Source organism: Bufo gargarizans, chromosome 2 (genome assembly GCF_014858855.1).
Source record: "Bufo gargarizans isolate SCDJY-AF-19 chromosome 2, ASM1485885v1, whole genome shotgun sequence".
Taxonomy (NCBI): domain Eukaryota; kingdom Metazoa; phylum Chordata; class Amphibia; order Anura; family Bufonidae; genus Bufo; species Bufo gargarizans.
In genome coordinates, this window is record NC_058081.1 from 63,858,759 (window position 1) to 63,881,045 (window position 22,287).

General features: G+C 48.1%; 1 protein-coding gene across 1 annotated transcript in view; it reads left to right on the forward strand.

Annotated features, from left to right (window-relative positions):
- The first annotated feature begins 7,155 nt into the window (after positions 1-7,155).
- XAB2 (XPA binding protein 2) overlaps positions 7,156-22,287 on the forward strand; it is a 34,562-nt gene continuing 19,430 nt past the window's right edge. Inside the window, exons 1-10 of the mRNA XM_044279056.1 lie at positions 7,156-7,262; positions 10,402-10,550; positions 11,656-11,779; positions 11,859-12,056; positions 12,158-12,292; positions 15,864-16,028; positions 16,569-16,713; positions 16,794-16,945; positions 18,269-18,388; positions 19,776-19,907. Of these exons, the coding sequence (XP_044134991.1) occupies positions 7,239-7,262; positions 10,402-10,550; positions 11,656-11,779; positions 11,859-12,056; positions 12,158-12,292; positions 15,864-16,028; positions 16,569-16,713; positions 16,794-16,945; positions 18,269-18,388; positions 19,776-19,907 (1,344 nt within the window). The 5' untranslated portion in view covers positions 7,156-7,238. The remainder of the gene's footprint in view (positions 7,263-10,401; positions 10,551-11,655; positions 11,780-11,858; positions 12,057-12,157; positions 12,293-15,863; positions 16,029-16,568; positions 16,714-16,793; positions 16,946-18,268; positions 18,389-19,775; positions 19,908-22,287) is intronic.

The following is a 22,287-nucleotide window of genomic DNA, read 5'->3' on the forward strand; positions in this document are numbered from 1 at the left end:
AGAGCAGTCACTTGTCCCACACAGATTAGTACAGTGCGACGACACACAATGCTATGTACACATAGAAGTATACAGGGGGGGGGGGATTTATTAAAACTGGTGCAAAGGAAAACTGGTTTAGTTGCCCATAGCAACCAGATTCCACCTGTCATTTTCTAATGAAGCTGTGAAACATGAAAGGTGGAATCTGGTTGGTTGCTTTGGGCAGCTAAACCTGTTCTACTTTACAACAGTTTGATACATGACATATATACAGTTGCAAGAAAAAGTATGTGAACCCTTTGGAATGATATGGATTTCTGCACAAATTGGTCTTAAAATGTGATCTGATCTTCATCTAAGTCACAACAATAGACAATCACAGTCTGCTTAAACTAATAACACACAAAGAGTTAAATGTTACCATGTTCTTATTGAACACACCATGTAAACATTCACAGTGCAGGTGGAAAAAGTATGTGAACCCTTGGATTTAATAACTGGTTGATCTTCCTTTGGCAGCAATAACTTCAACCAAACGTTTCCTGTAGTTGCAGATCAGACGTGCACAACGGTCAGGAGTAATTCTTGACCATTCCTCTTTACAGAACTGTTTCAGTTCAGCAATATTCTTGGGATGTCTGGTGTGAATCGCTTTCTTGAGGTCATGCCACAGCATCTCAATCGGGTTGAGGTCAGGACTCGGACTGGGCCACTCCAGAAGGCGTATTTTCTTCTGTTTAACCCCTTAGGGACACAGCCTTATTTCACCTTAAGGACTTGGCCATTTTTTGCAAATCTGACCAGTGTCACTTTAAGTGCTAATAACTTTAAAACGCTTTGACTTATCCAGGCTATTCTGAGATTGTTTTTTCGTCACATATTGTACTTCATGACACTGGTGAAGTAAAAAAGTAAAAAGTAAATGAAGTAAAAAAAAAACATTTTTATTTATAAAAAAATACAAATTTTATCAATAATTTGAAAAAAAATTCTAATTTCCAAGTTTCAATTTCTCTACTTCTATAATACATAGTAATACCTCCAAACATAGTTATTACTTTACATTCCCCATATGTCTACTTCATGTTTGCATCATTTTGGGAATTATATTTTATATTTTGGGGATGTTACAAGGCTTAGAAGTTTGGAAGCAAATCTTGAAAGTTTTCAGAAATTTTCAAAAAACCCAATTTTTAGGGACCAGTTCAGGTCCGAGGTCAATTTGTGAGGCTTAAATAATAGAAACCACCCAAAAATTACCCCATTCTAGAACTATACCCCTCAAGGTATTCAAAACTGATTTTACAAACTTTGTTAACCCTTTAGGTGTTCCACAAGAATTAATGGAAAATAGAGATATAATTTCAAAATTTCACTTTTTTGGCAGATTTTCCATTTTAATAATTTTTTTTCAGTTACAAAGCAAGGGTTAACAGCCAAACCAGACTCAATATTTATGGCCCTGATTCTGTAGTTTACAAAAACACCCCATATGTGGTGGTAAACCGCTGTACGGGCACATGGCAGGGCGCAGAAGGAAAGCAATGCCATACGGTTTCTGGAAGGCAGATTTTGCTGGACTAGTTTTTTTGACACCATGTCCCATTTGAAGCCCCCCTGATGCCCCCCTAGAGCAGAAACTCCATAAAAGTGACCCCATCTAAGAAACTACACCCCTCAAGGTATTCAAAACTGATTTTTACAAACGTCGTTAACCCTTTAGGTGTTCCACAAGAATTAATGGAAAATAGAGATACAATTTGAAAATTTCACTTTTTGGGCATATTTTCCATTTTAATATTTTTTTTCCAGTTACAAAGCAAGGGTTAACAGCCAAACAAAAGTCAATATTTATGGCCCTGATTCTGTAGTTTACAGAAACATCCCATATGTGGTCGTAAACTACTGTAAGGGCACACGGCAGGGCGCAGAAGGAAAGGAATGCCATACGGTTTTTGGAAGGCAGATTTTGCTGGACTGTTTTTTTGACACTATGTCCCATTTGAAGCCCCCCTGATGCAACCCTAGAGTAGAAACTCCATAAATGTACCCTATCTAAGAAACTACACCCCTCAAGGTATTCAAAACTGATTTTACAAATGTCGTTAACCCTTTAGGTGTTCCACAAGAGTTACTGGCAAATGGAGATGAAATTTCAAAATTTCAATTTTTTGGCACATTTTCTATTTTAATCAATTTTTTTCCAGTAACAAAGCAAGGGTTAATAGCCAAACAAAACTCAATATTTATTGCCCAGATTCTGTAGTTTACAGAAACACCTCATATGTGGTCATAAACTGCTGTACGGGCACACGGCAGGGCGCAGAAGGAAAGGAATGCCATGCGGTTTTTGGAAGGCAGATTTTGCTGGACTGTTTTTTTTTTACACCATGTCCCATTTGAAGCCCCCCCGATGCACCCCTAGAGTAGAAACCCCCAAAAAGTGACCCCATTTTAGAAACTATGGGATAGGGTGGAAGTTTTTTTGGTACTAGTTTAGGGTACAATGATTTTTGGTTGCTCTATATTACACTTTTTGTGAGGCAAGATAACAAGAAATAGCTGTTTTGGCACAGTTTTTATTTTTTGTTATTTACAACATTCATCTGACAGGTTAGATCATGTGGTATTTTTATAGACCAGGTTGTCACGGACGCAGTGATACCTAATTAGTACCCTAATAGTACCCGAACCTGAACCTTGTACGCCAAACCGTGTGCACACAGGAGGAGTTACAGAAAATCCGTCAGATGATGGGTTCTCTGTAAACCCACTGAGAGCGGCCTGCTGTGCCTAGGAAGCACAGCAGGCTGTAGAAGGAAATCGAAAAAAGATCAAATAGAATCAATTGGAGAAGTGATTTTGAGAGGAACAGCGCGGCAGAAGAGAGGAGCCAAGCGTCAGACAAGAAAAGCAGAACAGCATGACAGGCGAGAGGAGCCGAGCGTCATGTGAGAGGAGCCGAGCGTCATGTGAGAGGAGCCGAGCGTCATGTGAGAGGAGCCGAGCGTCATGTGAGAGGAGCCGAGCGTCATGTGAGAGGAGCCGAGCGTCATGTGAGAGGAACCGAGCGTCATGTGAGAGGAGCCGAGCGTCATGTGAGAGGAGCCGAGCGTCATGTGAGAGGAGCCGAGCGTCATGTGAGAGGAGCCGAGCGTCATGTGAGAGGAACCGAGCGTCATGTGAGAAGAGCCGAGCGTCATGTGAGAGGAGCCGAGCGTCATGTGAGAGGAGCCGAGCGTCATGTGAGAGGAGCCGAGCGTCATGTGAGAGGAGCAGCATGACAGGTTAGAGGAGCAGAATGGCAGGCAGGAAAACCAGCGCGAGGAGAAGAGTGGCAGGCGAGAAAAGCGGCAGGCGAGAAGAGCTGAGAGGTAGACAAGAAGAGCAGAGTAGCAGGTGGGAGGAGTAGTGTGACTGGCTAGAGGAGCAGCGTGGCAGGTGAGAGGAGTAGTGTGACTGGCTAGAAGAGCAGCGTGGCAGGTGAGAGGAGTAGTGTGACTGGCTAGAGGAGCAACGTGGCAGGTGAGAGGAGTAGTGTGACTGGCTAGAGGAGCAGCGTGGCAGGTGAGAGGAGTAGTGTGACTGGCTAGAGGAGCAGCGTGGCAGGCGAGAGGAGTAGTGTGACTGGCGAGAGGAGCAGCGTGGCAGGCGAGAGGAGTAGTGTGACTGGCGAGAGGAGCAGCGTGGCAGGTGAGAGGAGTAGTGTGACTGGCGAGAGGAGCAGCGTGGCAGGTGAGAGGAGTAGTGTGACTGGCGAGAGGAGCAGCGTGGCAGGTGAGAGGAGTAGTGTGACTGGCTAGAGGAGCAGCGTAGCAGGTGAGAGGAGTAGTGTGACTGGCGAGAGGAGCAGCGTGGCAGGTGAGAGGAGTAGTGTGACTGGCGAGAGGAGCAGCGTGGCAGGTGAGAGGAGTAGTGTGACTGGCAAGAGGAGCAGCGTGGCAGGTGAGAGGAGTAGTGTGACTGGCGAGAGGAGCAGCGTGGCAGGTGAGAGGAGTAGTGTGACTGGCGAGAGGAGTAGTGTGACTGGCGAGAGGAGCAGCGTGGCAGGTGAGAGGAGTAGTGTGACTGGCGAGAGGAGCAGCGTGGCAGGTGAGAGGAGTAGTGTGACTGGCGAGAGGAGCAGCGTGGCAGGTGAGAGGAGTAGTGTGACTGGCGAGAGGAGCAGCGTGGCAGGTGAGAGGAGTAGTGTGACTGGCGAGAGGAGCAGCGTGGCAGGTGAGAGGAGTAGTGTGACTGGCGAGAGGAGCAGCGTGGCAGGTGAGAGGAGTAGTGTGACTGGCGAGAGGAGCAGCGTGGCAGGTGAGAGGAGTAGTGTGACTGGCAAGAGGAGCAGCGTGGCAGGTGAGAGGAGTAGTGTGACTGGCGAGAGGAGCAGCGTGGCAGGTGAGAGGAGTAGTGTGACTGGCGAGAGGAGTAGTGTGACTGGCGAAAGGAGCAGCGTGGCAGGTGAGAGGAGTAGTGTGACTGGCGAGAGGAGCAGCGTGGCAGGTGAGAGGAGTAGTGTGACTGGCAAGAGGAGCAGCGTGGCAGGTGAGAGGAGTAGTGTGACTGGCGAGAGGAGCAGCGTGGCAGGTGAGAGGAGTAGTGTGACTGGCGAGAGGAGCAGCGTGGCAGGTGAGAGGAGTAGTGTGACTGGCGAGAGGAGCAGCGTGGCAGGTAAAAAGAAGTAGTGTGACTGGCGAGAGGAGCAGCGTGGCAGGTGAGAGGAGTAGTGTGACTGGCGAGAGGAGCAGCGTGGCAGGTGAGAGGAGTAGTGTGACTGGCTAGAGGAGCAGCGTGGCAGGTGAGAGGAGTAGTGTGACTGGCGAGAGGAGCAGCGTGGCAGGTGAGAGGAGTAGTGTGACTGGCGAGAGGAGCAGCGTGGCAGGTGAGAGGAGTAGTGTGACTGGCGAGAGGAGCAGCGTGGCAGGTGAGAGGAGTAGTGTGACTGGCTAGAGGAGCAGCGTAGCAGGTGAGAGGAGTAGTGTGACTGGCGAGAGGAGCAGCGTGGCAGGTGAGAGGAGTAGTGTGACTGGCGAGAGGAGCAGCGTGGCAGGTGAGAGGAGTAGTGTGACTGGCAAGAGGAGCAGCGTGGCAGGTGAGAGGAGTAGTGTGACTGGCGAGAGGAGCAGCGTGGCAGGTGAGAGGAGTAGTGTGACTGGCGAGAGGAGTAGTGTGACTGGCGAGAGGAGCAGCGTGGCAGGTGAGAGGAGTAGTGTGACTGGCGAGAGGAGCAGCGTGGCAGGTGAGAGGAGTAGTGTGACTGGCGAGAGGAGCAGCGTGGCAGGTGAGAGGAGTAGTGTGACTGGCGAGAGGAGCAGCGTGGCAGGTGAGAGGAGTAGTGTGACTGGCGAGAGGAGCAGCGTGGCAGGTGAGAGGAGTAGTGTGACTGGCGAGAGGAGCAGCGTGGCAGGTGAGAGGAGTAGTGTGACTGGCGAGAGGAGCAGCGTGGCAGGTGAGAGGAGTAGTGTGACTGGCAAGAGGAGCAGCGTGGCAGGTGAGAGGAGTAGTGTGACTGGCGAGAGGAGCAGCGTGGCAGGTGAGAGGAGTAGTGTGACTGGCGAGAGGAGTAGTGTGACTGGCGAGAGGAGCAGCGTGGCAGGTGAGAGGAGTAGTGTGACTGGCGAGAGGAGCAGCGTGGCAGGTGAGAGGAGTAGTGTGACTGGCGAGAGGAGCAGCGTGGCAGGTGAGAGGAGTAGTGTGACTGGCGAGAGGAGCAGCGTGGCAGGTGAGAGGAGTAGTGTGACTGGCGAGAGGAGCAGCGTGGCAGGTAAAAAGAAGTAGTGTGACTGGCGAGAGGAGCAGCGTGGCAGGTGAGAGGAGTAGTGTGACTGGCGAGAGGAGCAGCGTGGCAGGTGAGAGGAGTAGTGTGACTGGCTAGAGGAGCAGCGTGGCAGGTGAGAGGAGTAGTGTGACTGGCGAGAGGTTCAGCAGGGGATTGGCACAGCAGCATTTTTTTCAGGTATGTGACTGGGCCCATGACAGGGAGAGCAGGGCAAAGAGGGAGAGACAGACTAGGAGAGAAGAGGAAAGATGAGGCCAGGTACAGCAGGAAGGCACAGCTGTGAGTGTGCAGCCAGGGCAGGCCACAGCATGCAGCTGCCAGGCAGCCATCCCAACCTCTCCTTACTTTTTCTTTTGCCAGCCTCCTGTGCTATAGCATGCAGTACATGGCAGCTTTCCCCCCTCCCCCCTTGTTCCGCTGTGTACCAGTGCTTATTATGGCCCTCTTACATACTGTATAAGCGCATGTGATGCCAGGATGGTCCCGGGCTAGCATCGGGTGTGTGCGTATGTGTGCCATAATAAGCACTAGTACATGGCAGAACAGTGGGCAGGGAGGGGAGGCTGCCATGTACTGCATACTATAGTAACGGGATAAGTATATAGTATAGAGACAGAAGGAGGGGGTTGGGGGCCTGTACAAAAATTTCCTTTGGGGCCCAATCAGTTCTAGCTATGCTTCTGCTCTAGGAGCTGCTTCCTCCCTCCCTCTGGCAGGAGTGGGACCACACACATCCCCTCTCCACCTCACACTCCTCCGGAACGACCTTAGACTAGCTCAGCCCCACTCTTGGCAGGCAATCGGCCTAGCCCACTTCTACTAAAAAGGGGAAGGGGGGTGGAACAATGGAGTGGTACATTCCATTCCTGTTGCTAAACACTGCCAGCAATACTCCCAACTTTTTGGACCGTCAGTGAAGGACACTTATGGTTCATTGTGTGAAAGACACATTTTTCCGGCATATCCATACACTTCAATAGTTTTCTCTTGCAAAATAGCACAAACATATTCTGAACATACAAATATCTAAAATCCCAACTGCATTAAATAACGAAATAATATAAAAGATGGGTCTAATACACAGAGAGGAACCAGAGAAACACTTTCTGGGTCAATAGTGTGGATGTAATAATGCAAATCTATAACTCAGAGGGTCATTTAAGTTGCAAAGAGGGACTGGCCCTCTAAAAGCAGGACACTTGGGAGTTCTGCAAGTTGAAGTACTACAACTCTCAGCATGTTCCATTTGTAGGTGAAGCTAATACTTTGCAAACGGTACATGCACATTCTTTCTTAACTAGGGTGAGAAAAAAGACAGAACTGCCCTTAAGAAAAATGGCGCCGTGTGTACCGAAACATAACATTGGGGAATTCAAACGTACGTACAGCACGTCGGTGACGTCATTCCTGTGCAGAGGCGTGGTACGGGCTCCTTGAAGGGACAATCCCGGGCAGTGACGTTGTTAAGCCGAGTCGCTGGAACTACAACATGCCGGAAAAAGAAATCTCGTTTGTAAGTTACCGGAGGGAGGACGTGTGTACGGTGTGCGGTATAACCGAGGGAGGCGGCGCCGACCGCTCGTGCACGGAATGCTGGGGCTTGTAGTCTCCTGATAACCTGGAAGCCTTTTCTTGTCAGTAGTGGACACACTGGAGGTCCGGGCAGGACCAGAGTGTGGGGCTTCCATACTGATAATAGTAGGCTTCCTGATAGGTTTCCATTTCCTCTCAGCTTTCAAGATCTATGTTTGCTGTCAGTGAAAGGGAGCACTCAGAGGCTGAGAGTGTATCAGTCTAAGCATAAGCTGAACACACTTTGTAGCCTGATACATTGTAACGACCCTCAGCCTGAATGATGCATTGTAACAACCCCACAATCTGAATTATATAAACGACCCCCCCCCCCCCCCCCCGCAGCCTGAATAATACATTATTATAACCCTGCAATCTGAATATCTGAATAATACTCTCTAACGACTCACACTCTGAATCATACAATGTAACAACCCCACAATCTGAATTATACAAACGACTTCCCCCTGCAGCCTGAATAATACATTATTGTAACGGCTCACACTCTGAATGGTACATTGTAACAACCTGCAACATTACTGGTACATTGTAACGACCCGCAACCTGAATGATACACTGTAAGGATCCTGCACTGTAGATGATACTGCACTGTAACGACCCCGCGCTCTGAATGATGCACTGTAACGACCCCGCGCTCTGAATGATGCCCTGTAACGACCCCGCGCTCTGAATGATGCCCTGTAACGACCCCGCGCTCTGAATGATGCCCTGTAACGACCCCGCGCTCTGAATGATGCCCTGTAACGACCCCGCGCTCTGAATGATGCACTGTAACGACCCCGCGCTCTGAATGATGCACTGTAACGACCCCGCGCTCTGAATGATGCCCTGTAACGACCCAGCGCTCTGAATGATGCCCTGTAACGACCCAGCGCTCTGAATGATGCCCTGTAACGACCCAGCGCTCTGAATGATGCCCTGTAACGACCCAGCGCTCTGAATGATGCCCTGTAACGACCCAGCGCTCTGAATGATGCCCTGTAATGACCCCGCGCTCTGAATGATGCACTGTAACGACCCCGCGCTCTGAATGATGCCCTGTAACGACCCCGCGCTCTGAATGATGCACTGTAACGACCCCGCGCTCTGAATGATGCACTGTAACGACCCCGCGCTCTGAATGATGCCCTGTAACGACCCAGCGCTCTGAATGATGCCCTGTAACGACCCAGCGCTCTGAATGATGCCCTGTAACGACCCCGCGCTCTGAATGATGCACTGTAACGACCCCGCGCTCTGAATGATGCCCTGTAACGACCCCGCGCTCTGAATGATGCCCTGTAACGACCCCGCGCTCTGAATGATGCCCTGTAACGACCCCGCGCTCTGAATGATGCCCTGTAACGACCCCGCGCTCTGAATGATGCCCTGTAACGACCCCGCGCTCTGAATGATGCCCTGTAACGACCCCGCGCTCTGAATGATGCCCTGTAACGACCCCGCGCTCTGAATGATGCCCTGTAACGACCCCGCGCTCTGAATGATGCACTGTAACGACCCCGCGCTCTGAATGATGCCCTGTAACGACCCCGCGCTCTGAATGATGCACTGTAACGACCCCGCGCTCTGAATGATGCACTGTAACGACCCCCGCGCTCTGAATGATGCCCTGTAACGACCCCGCGCTCTGAATGATGCCCTGTAACGACCCCGCGCTCTGAATGATGCCCTGTAACGACCCCGCGCTCTGAATGATGCCCTGTAACGACCCCGCGCTCTGAATGATGCCCTGTAACGACCCCGCGCTCTGAATGATGCCCTGTAACGACCCCGCGCTCTGAATGATGCCCTGTAACGACCCCGCGCTCTGAATGATGCCCTGTAACGACCCCGCGCTCTGAATGATGCCCTGTAACGACCCCGCGCTCTGAATGATGCCCTGTAACGACCCCGCGCTCTGAATGATGCCCTGTAACGACCCCCCCGCTCTGAATGATGCCCTGTAACGACCCCCCCCGCTCTGAATGATGCCCTGTAACGACCCCCCCGCTCTGAATGATGCACTGTAACGACCCCCCCCGCTCTGAATGATGCACTGTAACGACCCCCCCGCTCTGAATGATGCACTGTAACGACCCCCCCGCTCTGAATGATGCACTGTAACGACCCCCCGCTCTGAATGATGCCCTGTAACGACCCCCCCCCACTCTGAATGATGCTGTAATGACCCCCCGGCACTCTGAATGATATACTGTAATGACCCCCCCCCCCCCCCCCCCCGCACTCTGAATGATATACTGTAATGACCCCCCCCCCCCCCCCGCACTCTGAATGATACACTGTAACAACCCCGCATTCTGCATCATACCATGTAACAACCCCCTGTCCTCAGGATAGACCATCAATAGGTGAGGGTCTACCTCTCGGCCCCCCACAGACCCCCTGTTTGATGGCCCTTCTGATTGTTTAGTGTCTCTTCATGCTGTGGTGCAGGAAATGACAGCTTCATCCTGTACAAGTGAGTGAGATGAATCTGCACTATCCAGCACCCCTGCTAATAACTAAGCAGCCCCATGTAAAGAAGGAAGCCGCAGCACTCACACGAGCACTGCCACCCCTTCCATGTGCCAAGAATTGGAATACCATCGATCTGCTGTGTCGATGTCCTGAGACTGGAATACCCCTTCTGTCAGTCTGGTGAATAGCATGACCGATGTTGGCTGCACTGAAGGGTCTGTACCACTGCGGCTCATCTCGCTGCGGGTCTACTGAACTTTGGTCATGCCATTATGTGAGTACGGTTCAGCAGACTTGTGGTAAAATGGGAATTCACAGGATCCTAAGTCCTTATGATGCACTGAGTTTCCCTTAGAGGAGCAGGAAATACAGCCGTCACATTGCGGGTGTGAACCTGGCCTAAGTACGGCACCTCGGCTCTGATCACTTCTGGGGGGCTGGGATGGGAGCAGCACTGCTTCAAGTGGATGTAGCCCCTTTGTCCCTGTGAGCACTCGGGTCCTTGTCTACGGGCCCCAAACTCCGATGATGGGAAACAGTTTGTTCAGGTTTTCTTGTTGTGGAGGAGACTATAACACTCACTGAACAATCCCTGTCCCCAGGAAGAAGATGACTTGCAGTTTGAGGAGGAGATCCTGCGGAATCCGTATTCTGTCAAGTGCTGGATGAGATATATTGAATCCAAGGGCTCCGCACCGGCTCATACCCTTAACCTAATCTATGAGAGGGCACTTAAGGAGCTTCCAGGAAGGTGAGTGTAAACCAGCGGAGTCTTCAGCTGCAGGATGTAGGGATATTTTGGCTGCATGGTAGTGCCTGCCCTCTGGCTGTGTTACTGTTTGACCCATCAACAGCTTCTTCTGAGGAAGGTGTAGGACCTGCTTTTGCGCGTACCCGTTCTACAGACGCAGCGAGTGGAGAGCTGGCCAGTGTTTCTGAGATGGGGTTGTCCAGTTCAGAAAACACCACTTCCTACCCCTATCAGCAGGGCCATATTTACCACAAGGCACATGGGGGCATGTGCCTAGGGTGTCAGGAAGGAGGAGGGGGCATGGCACTTCACATAGAACATGAACACCACAGTCAGATAATGGCCTGAAACTAGACTCTTTCCCCAGCAGTGCGGGGGCTGACAAAGACTAGCGTGGAAAGCTGGTCTTTGATAAATGACCCCCTTACTCTTTATTGCTTCCTGTGGTTTCCCTGGCCCTGCAGGAGCCAGGGAAGGAGCAGGAGCCAGAAGGGCCCCATTCAGGTTCAGTCTGTCCCCCTGGGCTGATCAGCCTGTCCCACCAGAAATGTCCTACAACACATTCAGAAATTCCAGCAGTTTCCAGGGGTGGTCTATCCTCAGGATACGTCATCTATATCTGATCAGCTATTTGAACAGGCTGAGCCTCTCTGGTGAGTCTGAGGTTTCCTCCTAGGCTAGTGACGTCATGTTTATCGGTCAGTCCCATTCAAATGAGTGGCCTGGGCTGCAGTACCAAGAACCGCCAGTATTCAGTTTTGTGAAGAGGCTGCAGCAGCCCCTTCAAACAGCTGATCGGCGTGGGTCCCAAGAGTCGGACCCCAACTGGTCAAATATTGATGACCTATCCTGAGGATAAGTAATCAATATCATCCTTCCAGAAAAGCCTTTTAAAGCCAATTTCTCACAATTAGCTTAGCTGAGTGTTAGCTCAACTTCATTGAGAGAGAGCTGTGATCAGTGACTAGACTCATTGGTTCCGGCTGCTGGTCTCTCCTCCGCCTGCTGTGTCTGTACAGGAAGGCGCTCTAATGAGTGGACTGTTCAGCTGTGTTTTCTGTGCTTGGGGGAATCCAGGAATCATTTCTACCTTTATATCTTCCAGCTACAAGCTGTGGTACGCCTATCTAAAGCAGCGCAGGAAGCAGGTGAAGAGGCGATGCATCACTGATCTGGTCTTCGAGGAGGTGAATAATTGCCATGAGAGAGCCCTGGTCTTCATGCACAAGGTAAAGACCATCTTTTGTATCTGCAGTTGTCAGCATGCGGCCCTGTCTCTTTATAATGAGGTGTCTTTTCCCTGATCAGATGCCCCGGATTTGGCTGGATTACTGCCAGTTCCTCGTGGACCAGTGTAAAATTACCCGCACTAGGAGAACGTTTGACCGGGCTCTTCGTGCTCTTCCCATTACCCAGCACTATCGAGTCTGGCCCCTTTACTTACGCTTTGTCCGAGTGCACCCCCTACCAGAGACTGCAGTCAGGGTCTACAGGAGGTACTTGAAGGTAGGTGTTTGCCTTGAGAGGCATGAAACAGGAGACCTGTAGCCCTCGGACATGTTTTGGCAAATTGGCAGCTCACATTTTTTCTCTCCCGCTCTTCACAGCTGTGTCCTGAGAATGCGGAGGAGTACATACAATATCTACGCTCTATTGACAGACTGGATGAAGCGGCCTCCAGACTGGCAGGCATTGTAAACCAAGATGACTTTGTATCAAAGGAAGGAAAATCTAATTACCAGGTGAGAGTGAAACGAAGGCATGAGAAGCCACTTTACAGGTGGAAGACTGGACACTAGTGCTGAGCGAACTTGTGTTTTAAGTTCGGCGTCTAAAGTTCGGCTTCTCGAAGTATCCCGTTATGGATTCCACTACCACGGACCATAACGGAATTTAGAATCCATATCGGCATACTTCGTTACACGAACATTAGACGTTGAACTTAAAACACAGGTTCCCTCAACACTACTGGCCACTCATCCAACTTCTCCCCAACGCAGCACTCGGCTTGTTTTGCAGGGGGTGTTACCATCAGCTGTATCTTATAGCTCTCCCTTCTGTCTCATAGAGGGAGGGTTTGGAAGGGAAACCTCCATCTACAATGTACACATTTGTGAGAGGCATGGGATGGTCATCCTGGGTTGCTTCTTTATCTCCCATCCGTTTCACTTGAGGGTGACCACCGATGTATATCTAACTCTTCACTGAGAGTAGAGACTATGACGTCTTTAGAAATAATGGGGGTCTCAGTGGGCACTCCCACAGATTATACCAGATTTCATATGTCGTGAAAGTGTTTTAGTGCCTTAAAGAGGTCCTGTCACCTCCCTGACATGTCTGATTTAGTAGCTACTTGCATTCCCCTTTGTAATAACTATTCTGGAGCATTTATTGTTATCACTGTATGTTGTGCCATTACTTTATTATTCCTACCAAAAGTTATGCATTCATTGCTAGCAGTTTGCATTGAAGGTCCAACTGGGTGTTACCAGTTGGGGGGGTGTCCCTGCACAGTCTGACCCTGGCAGCTCTGATGGTGTCAGACTGTGCAAGGACACCCCCCACCCCCGCCAAACTGGTAACATCCATCTGGACCTTCAATGCAAATTGCTGGGAATTCATAACTTCCAACAGGAATAATAAAGGAATGGCAAAATATAGTCATAAGAATAAATGATGCAGAATTATTATTACATGGGGAATGCAAGTAGCTACTAGAACAGACATGTCAGGCGATTAGACGGCTCCTCTTTAAAGTGAATGAGTCATCAGGAAATGGCCTTTTGCTTCATAAAACCTGTGACATGTGGGGCGTTCTGATTGGTGGGGTTCTGACTGCTGAGATCCTCACCAATCGCTCAGACAAAGGCAATAGCCCGCAGCCAAGCACTGGGTACCTTCAGATGTCATTGGCTCTCCTCCGTAGATGAGGTTGAAAGACAGACTTCGGTGAACCCGTCTTCTGCTCTTACTATCTACGCAAGGCGAGCCAAACACAGTCAAAAGGGCACATTGATTGGCCGAGGGCTTCTGCCCTTTTGTTTCAGCAGTTGTTGATGTTCTCTGCCCCAAGATTCCCACCAATCAAATCTTCTGACATGTCACACGTTTTAGGAAGCATCATTACTAGTGATCGACCTATTATCGGTAGTACCGATATTATCGGCCAATATTCAGGATTTTGTACATTATCGGCTTCTAACCTTGCTGATATACCGATAATGCGTATAAAGCGAATACTAGTGAGCGCTTTCATTATGGAATCGTGCACTAGTATGCATTGGGTGCCGGGAGAGGGGAAGAAGCGCAGCAAGCGCTTCCGATACTTACCCTCCCTGGTCTTTTTGATGGGGGCCGCTCTGCACTGTCCTGACCCCGTACAGCATCAGGACGTAGTGTGCGCACTATGACCTGACGCTGCACGCTGTCAGGTGACAGTGCAGCGCGGGCCGGAGAAGACAGGGGTGCGAGACGCCGGACCCGGAGATGAAGAGGAGTCGCGGTGCAGGAGAGGTGAGGAGTTTTTTATTTTATTCATCTGATGTCTGATAGGGGTTAATAAAGGTCTGATGGGGGTAAATAAAGATCTGATCTGAGGTATGATGGGGGTTAATAAAGGGCTGATCTGAGGTCTGATGGGGGTTAATAAAAGGGCTGATCTGAGGTCTGATGGGGGTTAATAAAAGGGCTGATCTGAGGTCTGATGGGGGTTAATAAAAGGGCTGATCTGAGGTCTGATGGGGGTTAATAAAGGGCTGATCTGAGGTCTGATGGGGGTTAATAAAGGGCTGATCTGAGGTCTGATGGGGGTTAATAAAGGGCTGATCTGAGGTCTGATGGGGGTTAATAAAGGGCTGATCTGAGGTCTGATGGGGGGTTAATAAAGGGCTGATCTGAGGTCTGATGGGGGTTAATAAAGGGCTGATCTGAGGTCTGATGGGGGTTAATAAAGGGCTGATCTGAGGTCTGATGGGGGTTAATAAAGGGCTGATCTGAGGTCTGATGGGGGTTAACAAAGTCAGTGAGGAGGGGGGAAGGGGGGGATGGTGTGGAAATTGGCATTTGGCACTAGTATATTATAAAGTAAATTTGAAATTGTCTACCAACTAAGGGCTTTATTAATTTATAATTGACATTTATAATATACTAGTGCCAAATGCAAACTTCCACCACCTCAGTGACTACCAACTAATATAATATATATTATGAGATATAAAATATCGGTATAAATTTTCGGCCATCGGCCTGAAAGTTCACAGATTATCGGTATCTGCTCTAAAAAATCTATATCGGTCGATCCCTAATAATTACTATGTAAATCAAGTTTTACTGAACATATTTAACTTATTTTTTTTATTTATTTTTTATTTTTTACATGTTATATACCTAATAAAAGAAAAAAACCACAATCTTGAAATGTGCTGACAACTGAGCCTCATAATAGCCTTGACACTGTTTTGTAGAAATCACTTCTCAGCAGACATCTCATTATCATCACAGACAGGATTCTAAGGACAGATAACACCTCTGTACAAATAAGAGGGTCTGCCCTTTACGATAAGTGATGACCCCAGCTGAACTACTCCCTCTCCCTGCACAATGACCTATGCACAGGTCACAGAGCATGCTCACAACACTCTTCCATAAGTCAGTCAGCCATCCCCTCTTTATAGGTCCCTATAGTCCAAGCGGTTGCTGTAAAGCATATCTCAGAATGTTGTTAGCACCCCAAATGAGATGGTTCCCCCCCCCCCCCCAATCATGTACAGAAAGTAGAATACAAAAATCTGGAATTATAACATAAAAAAGATAGGGAAAAAGGGCATATATCAGTACCTGGCTGTAGTTAGTAAAAATAAATCTACCTAATATGATATATTCCCGCTAAATGGGGTTTTCTGGGAGTTGGATATTGATGATCCATCTTCAGGATAGGTGATCAGTATCAGAGGGACACCTAGCACCCCCGCAGAACAGCTGTTTCCTGCAGCCGCTTGGATGGCAGCTGAGCTGCAGTACCCCGGCGTGGTCACCTCACAGTGGAAGGAGCCATGTGCCGCCAGCGCATCCACTGTAATGTTCCCTGCATCGGCAGCTGGCCAAAAGAGTTAATTGGTGGGGGTTCCAGGTGTCAGACTCCCACTGATCTGGTCCTGATGACTTGTCCTGAGGTTAGGTACCAGTATGTAAGTCCCAGAAAACCCCCTTTAAATGATAGGAAAACGTGACCCTCCTTGACAGTGCATTTTTTATGTCCTTTATTTTTTTTTTGTATGTGTGGTATAAGGCTGACTGCTATTCTCTCCACTGTAGTTATGGCAGGAGCTGTGTACCCTACTGTGCCAGAACCCAGGATCTGTCCGCTCCCTTGACTCAGCAGCCATCATTCGAGGTGGCTTGACGCGCTTTACAGATCAGAGGGGAAAGCTGTGGTGCGCCCTTGCAGAATATCACACACGCAGTGGCCATTTTGAAAAGGTAATCTTTTCCCTTGGTCCCTCTTGTTTTAACCCCTTTATTGTTGTCCTATGGACTGACTACCAAGAATTAAAAAAAAAAGGTTTTTGGTAGGCTACTTTCACATCTGCGTTTTCCCTTTCCGCTATTGAGATCCGTCAATAGCAGAAGAAAATGATTTCCATTTTGTCCCCATTCATTGTCAATGGGGACAAAATTGAACTGAATGAAACGGGGTGCACCAGAATACATTCCGTTTCGTTTGGTTGCGTTTTTTCTGTCCGCGATGTGGTGCGGAGCAAGACGGATCCGTCATGAATCACAATGTAAGTCAATGAGGACGAATACGTTTTCTCTGACACAATAGAAAACGGATCCGTCCCCCGTTGATTTTCAGTGGAGTTCATAACTGATCCGTCATGGCTATAGAAGACCTAATACAACCGGATCTGTTCATGACGGATGCATGCGGTTGTATTATCGTGACGGAAGTGTGTTTGCTGATCCAGTCAAAAGCACTGGTGTGAAAGTAGCCTCAGTGTACAAAACTGTCTTTGCCAGGCTCGAGATGTGTATGAGGAGGCCATTCAGACCGTCACCACTGTACGTGACTTCACCCAAGTCTTCGACAGCTACGCTCAGTTTGAAGAGAGCATCATTGCTGCTAAAATGGAGACCGTCAGTGAGATGGGAAAAGAAGAGGAGGGTAAAAACCCGCACAGCCCACTTATTTATCTTCGTGTTTGGTCTTTAGTGGTCTCCTATTGTATATTTCTATATCTGTAGATGACCTGGACCTGGAGCTGAGATTGGCTCGCTTTGAGCAGCTGATGGAGCGGAGACCTGTTTTACTGAATGGGGTGTTACTCCGACAGAACCCACACAATGTTCACGAGTGGCACAAGAGGGTACAGCTCTATCAAGGCAAGCCACGAGAGGTAAATCTTATATGTTGATGCTGCTTTAATTGAATTGTCTTACAAAAATATGGCTACTTTTTTAAAAGATGGCACCTCAGTTCCCTTTACTTCAGTGGAGCAACTGCAGTACCAGACACAACCCATGGACAGGGGTGGCGTAGTTTCTAAAAGAATGCAGCTATGTTTTTCTAATTCTGTACCACCTCCTTAACCACTTTATTGCCAGACTGCCCACCCCCTTTTTTCTGACAAAATATTTTTAAAACCGTTTGTACTGTGAAAATGGATTCTATTTGTGTAATTTATCTACTGGCCTGGCCCACCGCAAGATTTCAAAGGACTGGAGCACATTGTAGATTTAGAGTTAAATAAATGGTGTATTTTTATGTACTGTGAGCCGGCCATTTGTATGTTATGTTATATTAAAACTAGGTGGTTATAGCAGGCTGAGCACCAGTGAACTTTTCAGGGAGCATCCTATCTCTATTTATTAGGAGCATTGTAGATTTTTGGCAACCTATTTTTCTATTGCTGGCTCTATTGCCAGTAGAGATGTTCTACAGAACCAAAACATTAGAAACTCCTTCAAAGTGACTTTTTTTTATGTTGATCCCTAGGCCTAGGGTATTCATTTAGTGGAAATTTTGACATTTTAAGCGTTCAAATTTTTTTATTTTATAAATGAAAAAAATATGCATGTTTGAATATTTTATGCAAAAAAATGTATCTCTAAAACGAATACCTATAATTTTTTTTAAAATTTTATTTTTAATGAAAGAAAAAGGTGCAAAAATGTGTACATAGTCTGTTATACTATTGCTAAAACTGATAATTATATACAGTGTGTGTATATAAGATATATAGAGATAGATATAGATATATATATATATATATATATATATATATATATATATTTATATATATATAATATAAAATCTCCAAAGGATGGCAGGGCAGCACTCCTCACTATAAGTGATGCAAATGATTCAGGTGCCAGCGTTTTCCCCTGGGTCCTGGGGTCCAAACACACAATCCAAATAAATGTAACGCAGCACTCCTTAGATAAAAAGTGAAAAAATACAAAATGTATTCAACACATGTGTTGAATAAATTTTGTATTTTTTCACTTTTTATCTAAGGAGTTCTGCGTTACATTTATTTGGATTATATATAAGCATGTGATTTCAATACCGGATAATAGTAACGCCAGTGTGAAAGTAGCCTTACCACCATGACGTATATAGTTGTGCAGCAGTAAGCAAGTGATTCAGAATTTTTCCCCTCTCATTTTTATTTTCTTCTTTTCATGTTTACATGTTTTAACTGCATTTCTGCTTCTAGATTATTAACACATTCACAGAGGCTGTCCAGACTGTGAATCCAGCCAAGGCAACTGGGAAACCGCACACGTTATGGGTGGCATTCGCCAAGTTCTATGAGGACAATGGCCAAATCGACGACGTGAGTTATTTGGTATTTGGTGATATTTTTTTTATTTTATTTTTTTATTTTATTTTTTCTAATCAATGGTGGTCACCTACCTGAGGTAATATTTTAAATGGCCATTTAAAAGAGGCATTTCTCATAACTAATATTATCCCCCATCTACAAATGTATGATTGCTGGGGGTACATTCGCTGGTGACCCCACCAGTCACGAGAACTGGATTCACCAAGTCCCCTCTTTGAAAGGAGCGGTAGTTCTCATACTTGGCCACCACTCCATTCACTTATATGGAACGGCAGCCTCCGTAAGTCTAAGACAGTGAACAAAGCGGTGGTCACACATGTGCAGTGCACTCCGTTCACACAGGGACACACTTTCTTGTGATTGCTGTATTACCTCGGTCAGGCCCCCTTCAGTCCTGCATTTACCACCTATCCTGTGGATGGAGGATAGTGGTGTTTCTGGCAAAAACCCTCTAAAGGGTAACTGTCATATTTTTTTCTTTATGATATTGGATTGGTCTGACTAAGTTTACCTTAGTTCCCTAGTTAATACTTTTGTATAGGTATTGAATCACCTAGTAATTGCAGCAGGTTCTTTCCTCCACCAGACATTTCAGTGGTGCGGCTAAAACAGCGCTGCTAGGTGTCCTCCGTCTCCTATCTTCTATATACAGTAGTGGGCAGCCCCGAACGCTGCGTGCGCGATCCCGTCAGACCGGAATAGTGCCGATATTCACGATCAACTACTCGGGAGGAAGAGGGCATGTTTAAGTCTGGAGAAAGCCGATTGGTTGGGTTTAGGCTGCACGTTCCTGAGATAACCCGAATGAATTCTGGGTAGTTAGGGAGGGAGGTCTTAGACTTGGGGTAAGGGCATCGGCGGCCATCTTGAGAAGATAGTCTTGTGAGGAGCGGTTGCTATGGACAGAATCTTATTAAACAAGTGGTATGTGAACACAGTAATTAGGGATGATCACCGCAGCAGCAACAACATATATGAAAATGGAATGTTGGGTGAAAATATGACAGTTATCCTTTAAAGTACACAATAGAGCTATAGTCTATGCTAAATCCACATTCATTTTGTTTTTTAATTTAAAACCAGTGACTTATCAGAGGTATTGGGGGTAATTAAAGAGGTTGCACAGGATTAGTAAAACATGGCCGCTTTCTTCCACGTCGGTCCACAGGTTGTGTTTGGTATTGCAGCTTGGCCCTATTCACGTCAATGTAGCTTAGCCGCAATACCAGAAATAACCCACAGACAGAAAGTGGCGTTGTTTCTGGATGAAAGCAGCCTTCATGAGGCTTGACAGTAATCCTATTTCCTTGTATGTGGAGGAATATCATTCCGTACTGTATGTACTGACGCATGCACTTTGCTATTTATTCATCTATAGGCTCGAGCGATCCTGCAGAGAGCGACCCAGGTGCAGTACACACATGTGGATGACTTGTCCGCTGTTTGGTGTCAGTTCGGTGAGATGGAGCTGAGACATGAGAATTATGAGGAGGCGCTGTCTATATTAAGGGTACGGGAATGATGGAAATGTAGACTCTGCCTAATGGTTTTTCATTGTGCCGTGTTGTAAACTGCAGCAAAAATCCGATAATCCAGCAGGTGAAGTCCATATTTAAAGAGGCGTTTGATCATTGTAATTCATTTACTTAGATATTGGTATTTCTCATCTGTATCATTGGGGGACACAGGCTTTGACCATGGGTATAGCTGTTGCCGCTAGGAGGTGGACACTAAGCACACAAAGGTTAAGCTCCTCCCTCTTCAGCTATACCCTTCATACAGGGACCAAGCTAAATCAGTTTTAGCTTAGTGTCTGTAGGAGACATCTTTGCAGGTCTGCTAATTCTTTTCCTTTTTTTCTTTTTCTTTTTTCTTTCCTTTTTTTAGCGGGATTTCAGGCAGTCCTAGCTGCCTGCATTCCCACCCAGGAGATCAGGGGGTCCCCCAAGCCAGCTGCTCGTTCCCGGTCTCCAGAAGTCGAGGTTCTAAAAGCCTCTGCATCCCGCCATACTTTAGATCACCACAGCCGCCCACCACAAGTCCCCTCTGTTTCCGGTGTAGCGCCCCTCCCCAAGGGGCTGCACACCGAAGTTGGTGATCCGGCTGGAGCCAGAAGACGTCAGACAAGTAAGTATTTCTGAACCCCAAAGTGCTCCCCTCCTTCCTCCTACCTCCCCTTCTTAATGACCTTCTGTGGCCTCCCCCAAGGAGGCTTTGTGACCTCCAGGCGGCGTTCTCCGGTTAGGAGGGGGTGTGGAGAAGCGCTCTATCCGCCAGGCGTTCCATCTGTAGGCCATTCCGCCTTGTTACTGCATCCGGTTCAGGGCTCTACCGGGCTGCGACTAATTTGCGGCCCCGGCTTTTTTGCGGCCTACTCCTGACTCCCCTCTGGCTCTTCTCTCCCGGCCGGCGTTTCCGCTCGTCCGGGGCTTTAGCGTTAAGCCAGGGGGGGATGGGTTTAGTTGATGATGGAGGCCTCTTTGCAGGGACAGCAGAGAGTTGGGCCTGCGCTTCCCGGCAGTTTAGCCAGGGGCTTACTCCATTTTGGGGGCGTTTCATGAAGTTCTCCCTGCCCCCTCCAGCTGCATCCCTGGGGTGAATCTTGGTGCCTTTTTGTGCCTCCGCCCACATCCTGTTTGAAATGCACCTCGGTGGGACTCTGGAGAAGCTCCTCCGGACAAGCTGCATTGAGGGACACAGGCCTGGTAAGCTTTGTCTCATCTTCCTACAGGGTTTAACCTACCCTCATCCCCCCATCCTCATAATGTCCGACCCCAGGCCCTAAAGCAGGCGGTCACTTCGGTAAGGCATTTTGTTGTGTAGCTCAAAATTTCCATCCCATCAGTCAGATACCTTCCTCCCCCCCCCGCATGCTCTGCTCCACCGTCAAGTGGCTCTGCCCCTGACCCAATCGCCCTTACTGTCCAGCCTATGGTAGAGCCGGAGTGGGCACGCTCCCTGTCAAGGATGGTACAGGACATCTCCTATACCAACAAAGCTATTGTAGAAATATTGGGGCGTTTGTCAGCAAAGTCTGCCTCTGACCAGTCCGACTCTGGGGATCCTGGGGCTCATTCCCATCGCGGCCGTCCCGCTAAACGTGCCAGACCATCCTCCCCCAAAAGGTGTCTGCGTCTCCTGTTTCCTCTGCCTCTCCGCCACCTACCAGAGAGTCGCACTCTGATGTGTCCTGTGTGGAAGAGGCATGTTCCGAGGAGAGGTTTTCAGATGAGGATTTTGTCTCTCTTAAGGGTCAGTCGTCTAAACTGTCCACCATGGTGGACAATCTTATTACATCGGTTATAGGGACTTTACAGGTTGAGGACCCCGCACCCTCATCGGCTGGCCCGTGTTTTTCCTTTAGAAGGTCCCGTCGCTCGCCCAAATGTTTCCCCAACCACCAGGATTTTGATTCCTCTATTTCCAAGGAGTGGAATTTTCCTGATAGACGTTTTGCCTTGCCAAAACGCTTAAGTGGTCGTCCTCACCTTTTTTTTAAATATATATCAGATTTTTTTTATTTTATTGAAAAACAATAATAATAAACATCTTTATTTTAAAGATATTAAGTACAGGTAGTGGATTTATCCAGCAATCCCCACCGCAATAGACAGAAGAAAGGGATACCATACATTACAGAACATGTATTGAAATATGAATTCAATAGCAACTCCAGCGAGCGTCATCAGCTGTCTTCTGTTTCTCGTTGCCGCGACTCTTGTCTTTCCTGCAGTCAGGCATGGACTTGGGGCTGGCTCTCAGCTCCCTCAAAGGGCAAGTTTCGGCTCTCTCCATTCTTTTTCAGCGGAACCTGGCTTCGCTTTCTGCTGTTCAGACTTTTCTGCAGGGGAATGCGCATGCTGCACCCCCTTTTCGTTGAATCCTTGTAA